Below are 17,644 nucleotides of genomic sequence, written 5' to 3' on the forward strand. Positions count from 1 at the left end.
CACATAACCTTTTTACATTAAGCACTTTCACAGTACACCAGATCAGCCTGATGTAGTGATCATACAAGGAGCAAAGCAGACAGACACTTTTTTCCAGGAAACAGCAAGATACTAAAAAAAGTAGCCTTTTTATTGTTGATTTGAAATCAAAGTGATTACTGAGGGCTCTCCAACTTCCAGGGCAACACTTAGTCCACACAAGGGAGTTCATTTTGAGAAGCCAAACAGGCAGCAGGTCAACACAGAGTTAACTCAATAAAATAATAATTTCTACTTGGATAAACTGACCTAGTTTTCCCAGACTTCTCCATGAAAACAAAGGATGCAACTTGGACATGAGATGACATCTGAAAGGGAAGCCAAGGGCTGGGCAAGGAGACTGAATTCAACACAGAGCTGGTCGTTAACTAAATGAGGGTGGTGGTCCCTAGTGGGCATTAGAAATGACTACCGAGCACAGGATTAACTGGCATTACTAGTGGTTCCTACTCCCATCTTATCTCATTCGTGCCAATGACAAATCTTTCATGTCCTTCAACAGTGTGGGTTTGGGCCCTGAACTCATCATACACAGGTTGGATGCCTCCTTGCAGCCAGGATGGTCTTCTCCAAGACTGGTAAGTGCAAGATGCAAGACACACTAACAGAAGGGTTTCTACAAGGTCCTCAGAATATTATTCCAGAGCTACAACTGTCATGGGATGCACTGGCTGAAAACTCAGATTTCCAAAAGCAGAGGTTTATGCAGTTCCTGAAAGAGCTGCCGAACATCCACCTGCCCAGCCAGCTGCAGGACTGCCCCAGAGCCCCAGGCTGCGTGGCAGACACAGCGCAGGCAAGTCCCCCAGGGCCTGGGATGCACATTGTGGAGGACAGGAACAGACAAGGTTCCATCCCGGCCCCCCTCATAACTCATCCTGAGATTTTGCAAAACACAACAGTGAGGACAACTCAGCATTTTGGGATTCAACCCAGTGTTATTTTTCCGCAGAGCCTTGTTGTGCTGGAACACCTCCAACCAGCTCAAGTTAAACAATTTGCCCAGAGAAAATGTTCAATGAAGGGGAAACATAAAAGTATGTACAGAAAGAGGCCTGAGTCCCCCTCTTTTCTAATCCATCACACAGCATTAGAGATTAAATACTCATTAAAAATATATATAATAAACTGTTAAGACAGGATATCTAGTGATTCCTCTTAATTGCCTCGCTTTTCCCACACCTCAGTTTCTGGGGAATATTTTTAAATATTCCTCCTCCATTAGTGCAAGGCCCCTTTACCATGGGGTTACCTCACCATTTCATCCCCTCAGCAAGAAAGAAGACCCCCAAAAGTCATGGGGTTTAATACTGCATACCCTGTAAGAGGCAGCTGATATGTCTGTACAATTTTATGTATTTTCATGGCTTACAGTGCTTTAATTCTAGTAGGAAAAATGTTCCTAATAAACATGTGAAGTAGCTATAACTGACTTAGAAAACAAGACGAAAAGTTGCCAAGAAAAAACTTTGACTCTCTTTAGGACAGGCAGAATTTAAGCCTTCTGCAGAATTAAAGGAATAAAATATTTATGCTTATTCTCCTCTGTCCCTGTGTACTTTTTCCTGTGTTATGAGAGAGGTTTGAACATAAAGGGGCTTCTTTTTCTTAATAACAGCTATCCTCTTGCTTTTACTTTTTATCTTTTTTATTATTATTATTATTTGCACTCCTTTTCAATTTAAAATTGTGTTCTGGATGTTCTGACTTAATAGCACTGTTCACCTGAAGAGGAATCCAAACAGGGGGAAAAAAACTAAAAATATGCATTGAGCTTCTCTTCCAAATTACCAAAAGGGGAAAATCAAACATCCTTCCCGTAGAAAAGCGCTGTCAAAAGACTCTTATGAACTAGCACTTGTCCACGTCACTTGTTCCAGGGATCTGGATCATACGAGTTTGATCCCTGAGCTACTCAAAGGGATAACCAGATTGTGTGGCACAGTACACTAACTATGAGACCAAATACACACTAGCTTAGGACTTCCACACCTGCAAGAGACATCTAACCTGAAACACAAGAGCCCTAGCCTGCTCCCTGCCCAACAGAGAGCAACAAAAGCTCCCCTAATCTGATGCTTCATCTTCCAGCATCAATAGCTTTTCTGGATCAGGAAAAAACACACCTTTATGAAATTTCAGATGTGACACTTTTTTGAGTGGCTTTTCCCATTGTGTCTCCACTAGAAGCAAAACAAACCATGTCATGGGTCACCTAGAAGAAGTGTCATGGCAAGAAAAACAGGGGAAAGACAGTTCTTGCGTGTAAGAAGCAGCTCACACAGCTACGGTGCAGTGAGGGATGCTGAACACGCAAGGTGCAGCAGTTCAGCACATAAGGATGTTCAGTTACTGCTGATTTGTCTTCCTGGGCTGATGCCTCCTCTACTGATGTCTGTGGGTTACCAAATGGCTAAAACCCGTGCAATGCCAATATCAGCCTTTTTTTGAGATATAGAAAAAAGTCTCATGCATTAACCAATATAAACATCTTACACTTAATTTTTAAAACCCTAAAAAAATAAAAACTCAATCTTTGCTAATGGAACATCCTCTAAAAGTACACAATATATAAAAGTATTATGCTTTGTAAGAGAACACGTAACTTTGAAATATAATTTTGATTTTAAAATATAATACTACTCCCCGTAAAGTCCAGCAATTCCTAACAATTCCCATTTTTTCTACCTCTCTTACATTCTGTTACTATTTCCATAACACAAATCGTAATCAGGTAGTTGGGAGTTAAAATAAAAACATGGAGACATGAGAAGAAGCAAAGGATTTGCAGCAGCACCCACTGCACCCGGGCTGACTGACAGCAGAAAATCTGTTAATGATGGAAATAGGAGGAGACAGAGCAGGTGAAAACAGTGTCTCTGGATCGACCGCTGTGTCAAGGAGTGATGTCCTCTCCCGCTCCTTCAACCGCGCAGTGATGTCTTCACCAAAACTACCTGCCACAGGAATAAAGCCCACGCTTCTGCCAGAGACCTGGCACCCCAGCCACTTGACAAACTGCAAGTGTGCCCACTGCTGAAGGAGAGAGTGAGGTGATGTCTGCAGCATTTCTGAAATGCTTTCCCTTATCATCCAGTGTTATTCAACTGAGTATCTGTTTGTGATGTCTTAATCCATCCTCAGTGCTAAGTTTTCCTATCTAATTTAAGGGGGGTTTTTTCAGGCTCTCAAGTTCTACCGTTAAGAGTTTCCTAAGTTTAAATACACCAAGTTCTGCCTCCAAGAAAATATTTATGGTGGAGTATCGACCTACTTAACACAGGAAAAAACAATCCAAAGCGCAAAATGCACACCACTAACTGCCAGTAATCCTTCTTCCCACAAGTTAAAAGACAAGAAATGTTTAAAAATATAATGCATTGAAAATTATACATTTGTAATACGCTTTGTTAGTCTGTCATTTTAAATGGTTTATAAAGTCCTCCCTCAGAGGATTGGACTTAAATCATTCATTAACTTGAAGCTGATTGCTCTGTCCTGGAAAGGGGGAAGAACATGGATTTCTCAGATGTAACCCAATTTCCTACCAGAAACAAAAACAACCTGATGAAATTCAGCTACCAAAACGATGTATCATACCCCAAGCAGAAGCATAAATAAATTAAATTGCCAAATGAGCTCCTTCAGCAAAGTCTAACTTTATTGGGAGTTTTAAAATTAACATTTCACTTGCTTCAAAGTTTGAAAAAAGAAAGAGAGAAAGAAAGAAAAGTAGGTCAGCATGTTTCCCCAGCATGTCTTCCTGACTCCATTAAAACTGTCTGTCAGATGACTAACCATGCCTGTAATCCAACTAAAAGCATGTTTGCTTTCTGTTGCACTTTTTGCCAGGGGAAAGGAAGAATTCCACTTAGTTTTAACGCTGAAATTCAGGTAAATCTCTCCAAAGTCAGACAATTGCCTCACATTTACTTACCAAATCTGTTTATATCAACAACAAGTAACTGGTTATGGATGCACAGCACTGAGAAATGATCCCACAGCTCATTAAATGCCGATCAGCCACAGGCACAGCCTGTAGGGCTTTAAGCTACAACTTGTAGAAGTCAAGTTTCAGAGCTGTTGTCTGACTGACAGACTTTGCATGAGACCTAGATTTAAACATTTAAGAGCTTTCAAAAACATGCAAGCATGCAAACAAATACTAGAGTAAAGTAAGACTGGGCAAAACCATTCCTGTTCATCTTGGACCCAAGGAAATTAGAAATCCCAATGCCTTATGATCTTTCCTTTCCCTTTTATAGAATTACCAGCTGAGTGTTATTTAAGTTAGGATAAAAAAAAGTGTTATTTCTTCTGCTTGTACACCATCTACTTTAAAAAATCCTTTACACTTTCCACATGAGCGCTGAAGAACTGGAGATTAACTGTTCCAATGTATTTTAAAATGAGCATGTGATTCAAAGTCAAACTAAAAACAAATCAAGGCTATTTTTAGAGCACAGTCCTAGGGCCAGCATCCCAGCAGGAGGAGCTGCAACGTGTCAGCCGGCTTATCTCAGGCACAGCAATGGAAAACTCCCTCTGCTATAACAATTCATAGAGCGGATGAAAGCAAGTCCTAAGAACCTGACAGCAGCAGAGGAAAATCCACAGCCTCATCTACTTATGTAGAGATCTTCCAAACTGTCTTTGAGATCTTACTGATTTCTGAGCTTCTGCTTTCTATCTTCCACACCATCAGCACAGGAGCTGCTCTCCGCAGAGAGGCCAGCATGAGCTTTGTTTCTTTGCCTGCTGCAGAGGCACCTACCCTATGCAAGACCATCTCCAGCAAAGTGATCACTAGGAAAACAAAGAAGCAAGTTTGCAGATATAAACCATCAGGAAGACGTATGCATTCTCACATATGTTTCTTCTAAAGGGAAGGACCAAATATGTATCTCCTCTGATATGAGTCCTTCAGGCACATTCGGGTTGCTGCAGTTCAGACTTCCCAGAACTCTTGGGAACAATTTACTGCATTTCTCATGAACCTTGGCTACTGTAGATAACATTTTCAGGTTGGCCTGACAACCAAATAAGCCGTGTTTAGCTTCAAGGCCCAGGACATTGGCAATTTGCTCGTTCCCAGACTGATATTTATCTCATTGACATTTCTCCATCCTTTGGATTCAATATCCCAAAATAAGAAAAAAAAAAAAAAGGCATTCACAGGGAGCAAAAAAGATGGCAGAGAAACCACAAGGTGCCAGCAGAGAAAGCACAAGCCGCATGGCGCAACGGCAATTAGGAGAAAGAGATGTATCAAAGATGCCCTGCATCCCTAACAAGAAGATGATCCGAATGAGGAATACGAAGCAGTGAACTGAGCGCATAAAGGAAGAATGGGAGCTCTGAAACAAAGCCTTTGAGGTCATGGGATTGGGGTCTCAGCAGTTATGTCTGCATGACCAAGCAAATGTGGCCTCAGCATCGTGCTTAGGAGTGCAGGGATTGGGTAGGGACTGGCTACCTCCAGATTTCCCATCTGCTCTTACAGCAGCATTGCCCAGCACAGCACAGGGCAGAAAGGCTAACCCAGGGTTTTCCTTGCCATGAAAGCCGTTGGGATACTAAACTCAAGAACAGGCAAAGGGTACCTGCAATGGCAACACAAATGCATAGAGCCAGTGTCTCCACATGTACAATCTGGAATAATGCTACAAACCGAAGTGGGGAACAAGAAATAACAGAAAAAGGCCATGGAAAGAACCAGGTCCATGTTGAGAAGTGGTTTTGTAAGAGATATCTGCCTAAAATGCCTTTTACTTGGAAACTGACAGAAGAAAGCACGTGATGATCCCTAAAACACCCTAAAGGTGTGAAAAATTAAAATTAGACCTGTCTCAGTGCCAACTGTCCTCAAGGAAGAGCTGGATCTCCAGAGAAAGTGGCACATGGCAGGACCGCCACAGAAACCTGAGCTGCAAGCACCAATAGACAGGTCTTAGCCACACCATGGGCTCTGACAACATGTGCTCCCTTAAAACAAGGAAGAGTTCAATAAGGTCTGAGGCCTTTGCTAGAGTACTGAACAGTAGCACACACTTCTCTAGAGTGTGCTGCAGGTATAACCAGAAATCAGACTGTATGTACATTACACTTTTTGCTGGCTCCAGTTATCTCCATGTTTCACCTATAACGAAAGAAAAGTTACTTGCACAAGGACTCTGTGTTGTTCAGCTGAATTTCTTCCACAGGACAAGACTAAAAGCCATTCAGAAAATCCTTTCTTATAGCACTTCTCTTTCAGAGCACAGTCAGGTACTGCAGTACAAATGATTAGCATAATAACTTTAGAAGTGTCACAAATTTAATAAAACACCTTGTTAAGCAAAAACGTAAGAAAGGCACACATTTACAGACACTGAGGACTAGGATTGATGGATGCAGACAAAGGCTGCAGAGAGCACACGAGCCCTTGGTAACTTCTGCCAGGATCCGTGTTGTCATAGAGACAGCAGAGAGCGTTGAAAAGTTCACCACGGTAGCTATACCTTAGTGGATAAGTCTTAATGTAACTTCCAGCTGAGGACATGTAATCAATCTCTGTATGAGCTTATTGAAGGAATTCCCTTTATGCTTACTCAGTCCTCAAGAGCCCAAAATGAGGGAAAAGGTTTTAAAATACATATTTTACTACTTTTAAAGACAAGCCAAGCCTTAGTGCTTCCTTTGGATTGGGGGAGTAGGGGTGGTGGCAGCACAAAGATAACTGTCTCTTTTGAAAAAGAAATTAAATAAAACATTAAAAACTTGATAAAGACATTCAATTAAAAAGAAAAAATCCAAAACACCAACACCACCAAAAAAAACCCCCAAAACCCAAACAGATTGGAAATAGTAATTCTAGGGCAGCCTGGCAAGTTTGGCCATGTGTGCCAGTGTCTCCCTCTTTTCCCAGACATTTTTCCTACAGAGATGCTCACAGTCCTGGCATCTCACTGCTGCTCTTCTCCCATCGGGTTTAATCACCTCATTCCCTTTTACACTGCTGAACATGGGACTTCCCCTGCTCTGTCTTCCCTCTCCATGCTCTTCTCCTGGCATCTCCCTCTCCAGTGGCATTTGACCGCTGGTTCACCTTTCACAGGGCAGCAGCGCCCCCTGACCCTTCTTGGTCAGCTCCGGGCTCTGTCCCACCACTTGGGAGGTATGGGATGCTGGAGCCCACAAGAAGCAGCACAGAAACAGTGCCAGGGGTTGTTTATTGGCCGAGGTCTTCAATTCTCAGCTTACACAATTATGGGTTTCTATGCAAGAATGAGGGGGAAAAAAATTGCAGCACTAGCATGTTACAGTTTAAAGTTATAGCTATTTGTGTAATGCCTGAAAGGCAAGGAACAGAAGAAAAAGAGAACCTTAGATGCTGCACATACTTTTCCCCAACATTTTAGGATATAAGGATCAGACTAATTACCAAACAGTCCTGAGTTGAGCAGGGTTCACTAATCACGCTCTGCTTGAGGAATTAGGAGAGAATTTACTTAGCCGCATCATGAAAGGTGCCAATAAATTGTTCAGCTGGAGAGTTAACATAATAAAAAAAAATCATTTTTTATGTTATTTTCTTTAGCAGTTTATTAATTGCTGCCTGAAATACTTTTCTGAGAGACAACGAGCTGCAAATGAATTCATGGGCTATTAATCTGCTGTACATGGCACTGGAGGGAAAGCTCATTAGGTGAGCTGATGCAATTACTGCTATTACATAACCATCTTCACAGAACATAGAGTAAATTATGGATAATAACATTCAATCTAAGTTGCTCCTTTAAACATTAAAGCTGGCAACTGAAAGCTATGCAAAATCAGGGGGAAAGGCTAAAACACAAAAGAGGCAGACCCCAAAAGGAGAAAAGAAAAGCCGATCTGCTTCTTTGAAGACAACAAACCGATATGAAAATCAAGAGATGCTTGTTTAACCATGGGAAACAATGTGCAACAAGTAGAACTCAGTTCTCTACAAGAGAATTTTAATTGTATATAGATCATTTTCAGCCACCCAGCATAACAAAGTCTGCATTATCTCTGGCAGAGCACAGGCTGACACTGGAGCACTGTAGGTTTTGTTGCAGGAAGACCCTTCCCGTTGGCTTTGCTCTCATCTTAAAAAAAGTCTCCCTGCCAGTGATATTGAAAGTTTGGCATTAACTTTTAAAAGTTACCAATTTCTCAGCCTGAAAAAAATAAATACAACCTTTCCTATCTGATCAGCAACTGAAAAAATCTCCAAACCAATCCAACCTTAATGAACAAAAGGAAAAAAATGCGATCTCTATGGCTGGGACACAGCTTCCCCACTATCTATACACTTAAATCCTTAATTGAATTAGTATTTTTTATAGTTTACATCTTTCTACCTTCAAAGCACTTGCAATACAAGGTCTCCCAGTCCCTGTAAAAAAACCACCATTTTCACCTCTCAAGTTAGGAATGACACTCTAATCAGCTCATAGCATTTAGAGAGAGGAATTAGTCCCAGAACAGAATTCAGGGGGTTGTGATTTCCACTCTGATATTTAGCTCCTACCCCTTGAGAAAGCAAGGCAAGTTAACAGGTGAGGCAACTGCACTGGAATTTCTGAGAAAGCCCCCAGCCACTGTGTGGTATTTAGGCATACAGTTAAAAATCTAACTGTAGCAAAGCAGAAACAATTCCTAAATCCAGTGCTTCCTACTGGCTAAAAAGAATAAAAATAAACCAGTTCAGTTCTGACTAAAAGCATCTAAATAAAGATTTCATGCATTCTAATTAATTTGCTTTAAAATTACATCAGTGAAATCTGCATGAATGTCTCAAATGCAACTATGCAGACTAGCCCTCCACTTAGCCACTCATTGAGGATGGAATCATGCTTCCCTAAGGAGTCTGAAAAAAAATTAAATAAAAATATAAAATACAAACATGACAGTTCTTCAAGTCGATGTTTCCTGGTTGCCAATTTAAACCAGAATGAAAATAAGTAAATCCATTCATTCTATTGTTCAGTAGCAGAATGTGATCATATGTTCTAAGAAGCATGAACATTTATATATTATAAGACTTAAGCCTGTGACAAGGAGTAACAGACATTTCTGTGTGAGTTTAAAAAAACAAAAACAAATACAGAGCACAGAAACTGGATTCTCTCCTCTTTATGATAATTTCCCTGCATTCCCTCCCTTCCTCCTGCTCTCCCTCCAGAGAGGTTAATTGTAAGCAGATTTACAAATCTGAACATTGCTTCAGTGCACTGAAGCAATCTGGAACAATTCTGTACCTTTATAAACATAATTTTGCTTTATTAGAGCTCACTGCAGGCAACGTTTATGCCAGTATAGAGTGCTTCTCTGCACTGCACCCTGCTATGTGGGCTGAGTTGTGTCTGATGGGATCCCAAAGATCATCAAGTACAGTGACAGTCCCTGTAGCCTGCAAATTTTATGAAAGAGGATGGAAGAGCTGCTGGGTTAAGCTGGGCAGTTATGGCAAAAGGAAACTCCCTTTTCTTCCCACTTGTACCTACAAAAAAATCAGTTTAGGTTTTCTTCAAGGGCAGGCTTCACCTTACAAAGCATCTTGCTCGAGAATCCAGCATTAGTGTTGGAGAGTTTTGCCCAGCTTCCTGCGTGCTCCCTTAATTGCAGGAGGCAACGCCGTATGTATGACCCCTCACCAGCTCCTGAGCACCGAGGTCCATGCATCCAGGCAACAGTGAGCTGCTTGCTGACACCTGGGGTCAGGCCAAGGATGGTGCTCCAACATCAGCTTAGAGATCACGTAATAGAAGGGCAAAGGTTAGTTTCCTAAGGCTCTCCATCACATAATGAACCACTGTCAGCCTTAGTGGCCTTCTCACTTCAGCAGCAGCAAAAAAAGAATCCTATGTGATCACCATTTGTCTCTACTTGGTTATTTAAAAAATTAAGGGGCTGGAAGAGTAAGAAGGACAGAAGTGGTCTGGAGTGGGGACAAGAGCCTCAGGTGGACCTACATACCCCTAAGAATGCACACATGAGCTGAGGTGGGACAGCCATACAGCAGTCCCCAAACCTGATGTGGTGCTGGTGGATGGGCTGACTCCAGGCCATGACACCAGGCCATGAGAGGTGCAGCTCAGGTTGCAGAGACAGCTCAGGAGTTTCTGAAGGAAGGGTATCTGATGAGAGACAACAGGGCTTTATTTCAAGCTGTGTTTTGCCCTGTTGTAGGAAGATAAGGCAGTCATCGCTAAGTCGTTTCCCCTCACACCCTTTGTCTTGTCTGTTTGGAGCACAAACTTTTTGCAACAGGAACTATACAATGAAAGCCAGTCCCTACACTAGTGGGATCCAGTTTCAGCAGGTCTCGCAGATATTATCACAAGGCAAATAGCTACACTCCTGCCCTGAAGGCAGTCTTGTTATTGACCTCTCTTGATCAGATCTGGGGAGTAACAAGGGGTCCAAGATAACTTTTTTCCCCTACACGAACAAAACAACCTATAAAGAAATGCAAATTCGGTGCATTCCTTCATCATCTCACTTCATTCTCTGAAACAAGATAAAAGCATGCAAGAAATGCTCAGTAGCTCTTCTCTTTCAAAACACTGTACCCCCACTCTTAAAACTCTACTTATCACACTGGGTAGGCACCCAGTTCCCATCTCTTCTCTGATGTTTGGTGGAAGGCTCATTAAGCTCAAAGGAAGTTGCATATGCAAGTACTTTTGAATGCCCTTTAAAGGCAGAACAAATAAACACAGGACTGTAGCTTTTAAACACAGATTGTATAATGAAAATCATCATTTACTCCTCCCTAGCTCCTGTGAACAGACCTTGGGGTTCCTATTTGCAGGTGCCCACCTCGATTATTTTCCTCATTTGGGACTGGTTTGAGCATTGTAGGCTTGTTGCCCTGTGAGATTTCTCTGATACTTTTTTCTGTCCTTTGTTCATGGCTTTCACATTACAAGGTAACAGAATGGTAAGAAGACAGAAAAACAAAATGTGAATAATGCACTGGGGGAAAAAGAAAGACCTATATCTGGTAAGAAAAAGCCGAGTGACAGATGTGTCTTTGTTTACATAAACTTCTAAAGAAATGGAGTTGAAATCTAGAGATATGTATGAAAGAAGGTCAGATAAAAAAATAGTTTTTCAAATCTCTTAAGAGATTAAAAGCTCCTGTTTATGAAGGGATGACACAGAATCACTTCAGACTTAGTTCTTAAACCCAGAAGACAAGACACACTGCATTCAAACTGATGACATTTAAAATAATTTCTCTGTTCCTTTGCAAATGCTTTCTACAGAAATGCAGCCAGAGGACATCCCTCACTTCTCCCCAGGATCCTCTGTTCCCCCTCCAACCTGCTATCCCCATTTCAGTGCCTGTAGTGGTTTGAGATAAAGGCAACTGCCAAAGGGCAGTTTCACTCAGTTCACCCCAGGAAACAGGCAGAGCAAAACCTTAATTCATGCTGGCAAAGCTCCAGCTACCCTATGGGAGAAAACAATCCATCACCTAAAAGGCAGTAAGCCTTTATAGTTTATCCAAAGTAACTTTGGTTAACATGTTAAAAATACTGCTGATATTTCCAAAACCTACTCCAATGTGACGTTACAGCATTTAATAAGATTACTATTCCACGTCAGCAATAAAATCCTTAAGAACTCGACCAACAAGCCCTCAGGTGAGAAAAGTGCTTTTTCTTCTCTTCCAAACTGCATCACACTGTTTTTATCAAAGAAAAAAGCTTCATGTGCACAGATACATATGCAGTCAAATACCTATCAATCAAATCCTCCTCATTCCCTCTTTCATCTTTGTTTTTAGCCTACCTTCTCTTTTACTCCCATCATGGTTTCCACTCCAGCAGATCTATACCTAGATAACTGCACTTCAGGCACACAAGAAAACTAGAAAACCCAACAAGGATAGTGAAATAATGAAAATCCCAAGACCTCCTCCCCCAGTAGCTTGAAACTTTTCAAAAACCACAATTTCAGGTTTCCATGAAAAGGAGCAGGAAACACAGCACAAAGTTTCTAGAGATATATCTGGTTCTTTCTCCACTTCTCAGCATTCTTTCTCTGAGAAGAAAGAGATGGTGGGAGAGAGAAATAGTACACAATGAGGAGGGACAAGTGTGACTTTAGGACTGCTTTGGCTCCTTCCCAAGTATGGAGAATGGAACTACTGGGATGTCCCACATAATTCAAAAAGACAAAATGCTGAAGATGAGAACTGGTTTGAATTGCAGTTCAGATATAAATGTCTAATCATGGTCAATTTTCTTTTCCTTTGGTCTTAAAAATCGCTCTTGTGGATAAATTAAAGTTAAAAAGTTGTGTTGGGCGATTTTTCCTCCTCTCTTATGCACACACTGCAAATTTCTGTAGTGTTTATTATTGGAATTGACCTACTGAGATCAGGAACATCACTGACAGAGGTCAAAACCCTCAATAATTCAACAAATCACTACATCAAAGACTTTTTTGCTACTGCAATCAATCCCATAAAAAATGAGAAAGTTTCAGAAACATTACTCCATAGGGATTTGAGAAAGGCTTTTTTAGCTATATTTTCAGGCTTGATGCAGATATCAATAAACTGGAAAAAGAGAAAAATCACATATTTCTACAAGAATACTTTAAAATGTTAATTTAAAGGGCAAATCAGAGATTTCTAGAAAAGAAAGGAGAGGAAAATCCCTTAGGTTTTTGGTATGCTTGGCAGTACTTTTGCATAGTCAGGTTTACTGGCTTTGCAGGTTTAGAAGAGGATTTGCCGGCTCCTTTCACCTTTCAGCGAGGGTCCAGGCAGCAAAAACAGAAGGCTTGAGACCATCAGTTTTGTAAAATGGTACAGATTGGTGCTACTGCTAAAAGGGGGCCCTCTGGCACAAGCATCTGCACTGGTGTGAGAGAGAAGGTGTAGGGCTGAAGCAGGCTGCTGGCTGCTGCAGTGGGAAGCCCTTGTGAAGTGACAGCCTAGGCTGACCCCAAGCCCAGCAAAGCCTCAAGCCAGTCTGCCAGGCAGAGGAAGGACTGAAACCAAGCTTAAGAAGCCACTGCTTATCCCCTTACACCCTTGTCACAGAAAGCCATTTCTAGAGCAGATGGGAGATAAGATCCAATCTTAAAGCAAGTACCTGTGGGTTTGTTCTTTCAGAAAACCTGGCAAAACTACCCACTTGGCATTCTTGCACTCACAGGGGGTGGCCATGCCTCACAAGCAGTGTGTTGCACTAAGAGGTCTTAACTGATACCATTTAGGCTGCAAAGTTAAGGACTTAGAAGTTTATAAAGTACAGGTCTAAAGTTGTGTACCAAATTCATACTCCTTTCCTGACCTATGAATGTAGATACGGGCTTCAATCACGTAATTGCATAATAATTTTTTCCCTTAGGACTGCCACATATACATAGGATATGACAAACAATAAATTGTTTCTGAAGACAACTTACATTCTTTGGACATTCCCACTTCAAAGCACTTCTGTAGTCTGCAGTACTGGCAGCGATTTCTGGTAACTTTATTGATAACACAGTTTTTATCTCTGTGACATGTGTAAACCATGTTCTTCTGGATACTCCTGCGGAAAAAGCCCTGAAATTAAGGAAAAAAGAAATCAAGTAAACTTTTGAGCTTCCAATAACCCTTAGAGACAGGCAGTAACGTTGCCTTAAAATAACAAAAATAAATTGGAAGTTATGACTGGAGTATGGCATCTTTAAAGACTCAGTCTTATTATAATTTAGTACTATTTCTTGCAACATGCGACTCATCTCTTAAATAAAAACTAATTATACAATGCAACCTAAGGCCAAAATAAATAAGAATTAGTAAGAGCATTCAGGAAATTAAGTCCTAGATTTTACAAAAAAGCTCAGATAAAAATGGTTTGGACGTATGATTGTAATTAATGAGTTGGGTAAAGAGCCTTCCTAACAGATCCACTTGAAAGTCAAACACTCATCCAATAACCAATAGACTCCCTCAGCCTTAAGGTCCTGTGTATTTTGTTACTGCAGAGATTCTCTAGTTCGAAGGCTACATGTCAAAAGAGAAATAATTTGAAACCCAGGTTTCTTAACTGCTGAAACTCCTACAGCAATTAATGAGGCTTCTGCAGGTGGAAGAGTTCCAGCATCAGGTTATTGAGTTGTGAACTTGTAAAAGCTGCCAATTACAGCACTTTTTTTCTTACTCAGATACAGCTGTGAAAATAATCAAGTAATTACAATGATCTTGAACAGAAATTAAAGAAACCTAGAGGTCTGGTTTGTACTTAAGGAACAGCATTTCATTGGATTCCTCCTCCAACAAGTGAAAAAGAAAAAAACAGCCATAAATGGTAAGGTTAGGTGGCACAGAAAAAAGGCAAACCCCAAGTTAATTTCTTTATCTGCACTAAATCCCAAGCTTTAGATAATATCATATAATAATGAAGAAAAAAAAGAGGATTACTTTAAGATTTTAGAGCTCAACCCACAGATACTCAGTGAAAGATTTCTGCAACAGACATTTGGAAATTTGACAGCACTATTTAACCTTCTCACTCAGATTTTCAAAATCATTTCAGCAAGCACTAGGGTCAAATTTCAGTCAACATCGCAGCATTATGGAAGAATAGTTAGCAATTTAATATTTGTTGGAGGGCTTGAGAGGTTAAAACTCTTCATCCAGCCACATGTTTACACCCTACAGGAAAGCCGTAAACTTGATGCCGCAGACGATAGCTCTGTGCCCACAATGCATTTGTCTAAAGATGTGATCATGGTAAGCTATAGAATTGGCTCTACTAGAAACGCTCACCGAGATATGCAAGTAGTTCAAAAGCCAAAAACCCTATCAGTTGGAGTTAACTGGGAGAGTTTCTGGCTACATGATCAGGGAGTGGTAGGGCAGGCAGTAAGGGCTGGTCATAAATTCCTTGCACAGCCAACATGCTATAGATGCTAATGTTATGAAAATACCTCAGATTCACTCAGAACTGAAAAATGCCTCCTTAATCACATAACCCCTGGCAAAAGTTTTCTGCAGCTCTTGCACAGACAAGCCTCATCCTGAGGTTAGCTCCTCTGATTTAGGAGATATTTCATACTACCATCAAAAAGGTAAATAAAAACTTTACGCTTCTTTTCCTTAAGCTACTGGACATAGAAGAATAATTTAAAGTTATTTGTTTAGACAATTAAAACCTTTTAAGTTATCCATAACACCGCTATTTTATATTCCACTCTTCTGATCATTACCACTGCTTGAATCTTTGCAATGGCAAGTATGGCAAGCATGTGTGTACATTTGTTTACTTGCCAAGAAGAAAATCTATGGTAATATTCACTTATTCCTTTCTTGCTTTGATATTTCCCTAACTGTGATGCCCAGCTCTGTGGTAATTGCTGATGATGCTAATATGACACTGAGGAGTCTATGGCATCTATTTTGGTTTAATTCAACAGCCAGAAAGTGTGACCAGTGCTGGTTCAAGGGTCTCTCTATAGCTTATTCAATCACCACTTTGTAGCTGGAAAGATCCGAGGGAAGCCAAGACTGGTGGCTTCCAGGGCAGCCACCCCAGCTTAATCCAGTGCTGCAGGGGAATTAACACCCACAGCCACCGACGGAATCACTCTCCTACCACCAGCTTGACAGGGTAGGAAATAAAATGGCCCAAATGAACAAGTCACTCAATACTGGTAAAAGAAGAAACAGCTTTCTCCAAATGTGTCTGTACTTCACCAAAATATAACGGGTAGCTAACGGCTGAGCGACCAGTTGTTCTGATATTTAGATACAGGTTCTGCATCCTTATAAGCTAGGGTTCAATTACAGCCCATCAGGAAAGAAAGCAGAGGAGGTTGCCTCAGTCCTTACCATATAAAGTTGACCACACAGCCCAAAAGAAAACCACAATCCAGCTTCTGCAGACAGCAAGTATAAAGCATTCATGAGCTCATTATTAATATAAAAGGCTTAAGAAGAACAATTTTGGAAAAAGCAGATCTCCAGGTTAAAATGAAGACAGTTTCCTCAACAGCCTAACCTCCCCAGGCAATACCTTCCACAGAATGAAAGATACAGACGAGGACATTAATCGTGGAAGCTTGGACTGTTGTTTTACAAATTACTTTTTGACACCTGTATTTGACTTTCTTCCTGGAGTTATTCAAGGAACAGAAAGAAAATGAACTTGTTTGCATAAAATATTCAGGTGAAAAAAGATGTAACATGGTCCTGCTCAAAACTAAGGACATGGTTCTTGACAGTATATTAGTGCCCATTCCCAAGTATCCCCAAGACAACACTGGGATACTATTCCTATTAAGATTTGTGGTAAACTCATTTTTAAACCTCAGCGATATGTCACCAGAAAGATTTGATTTTTAAATTTTCCTCTGGACAGACACTAAGAAAAATGCCCAGATTATAAATACCTTCGCAGGCAAACACCAAACCAAAGCCATCCTGGGGGAGATACAGGAATTCAAGCACCAGAGAGTGAGAAGCATTTGCTGGGTGCTGGGGCTCAGTTTCCCCGCACGACTCCATAAGCCTGGTGCCCTGCAGCCACAAGTTTTGGGTGGCACTGCAAGCAGGGTCATGCTCAGAAACATTTCCTGAATCTGGGCTGAAAAACACAAAGACTGTCCTGTCTTTCCCTCTGCAGGGGTTTGGACCTTGCCTGCAGCTCTGCAGCGAAAGAAAACCCCACAGGACACAGAGATGGACAGAGCGGGTGTTTGCTGCCCAGTTAAACAGAAAAGCACATTTAAACCATGTCAAGGCTGGGTTCCAAATAGTACAGGTATAACACTGGTCTTTTCACTAAAATAGCAAAATTAGAAGCAAGCCTAAGTTCTCCTCCAAGTGCTTTTTGTCAAGTGATTCTCATTTGATCTCACCGCCCCAACAATTTCTTCAAAAATCAAGAAAATCCAAACGTGACCTGCCCTGAAGAAGTTGTCAGAAACTTCAGAGACAGCAAAACTCCACAGCTTATAAATTAATCAACTTCTGCTGCCTACTGGCTCTTGGAAAACAATCTACTACATACTATGATACATTTACCTTGAAACAAATCTGTTTGGCTGAATATTTACATGAGCCATTTTTTATGCAAATATTTTAGCATCCTGTCCAAATTAACACCCTGTGATGGGAGATGAGACACTCCTGTGCCAAAAACAATCATGAATGATTCTTTCTTTGTAATTTAAAATGCCCTATGAATATAAAACAAAAATTCCATTTTGTGAGACATAAAGCATTACTGTCATACATACGTACTGTCATACATAATTGTTTTTGATAGCACCTACAAAGCACTTGAATTTAGAGTAGAGGAAGCTACTGAAGGCCTATCGGGAACAGTGATTTGCTCCAATATTCCTTTTATCCACAGCTTTTGAAAGGAACATGGATCTTGTGTTTTTATTTTAGCAAAGACAAAGCTTTGTGGAAATCACACTTCTGAATTAATTCTGTTTTTCTCAGCTGCTTTTATCAGTATCCTTTCCACTGAACATTTTGGACAAATATTTCAATTTGTAATCTCATCTTTTCTGTGTACCACGCCATGCTCCTCCCAGGCTCACCAATCTTGTTATCTTAATGGATGACAGATAGAGT

General features: G+C 40.8%; 1 protein-coding gene across 8 annotated transcripts in view; it reads right to left on the reverse strand.

The window, feature by feature from the left end:
- The window catches only part of RARB (retinoic acid receptor beta), a 329,988-nt gene that overhangs the window by 33,241 nt on the left and 279,103 nt on the right, over positions 1-17,644 (reverse strand). For all 8 annotated transcript variants that reach the window (XM_064672806.1, XM_064672793.1, XM_064672799.1 and 5 more), the window contains one exon: positions 13,477-13,618. In XM_064672806.1, the coding sequence (XP_064528876.1) occupies positions 13,477-13,618 (142 nt within the window). The remainder of the gene's footprint in view (positions 1-13,476; positions 13,619-17,644) is intronic.

Source organism: Pseudopipra pipra, chromosome 1 (assembly GCF_036250125.1).
Source record: "Pseudopipra pipra isolate bDixPip1 chromosome 1, bDixPip1.hap1, whole genome shotgun sequence".
NCBI classification, from domain to species: Eukaryota; Metazoa; Chordata; class Aves; order Passeriformes; family Pipridae; genus Pseudopipra; species Pseudopipra pipra.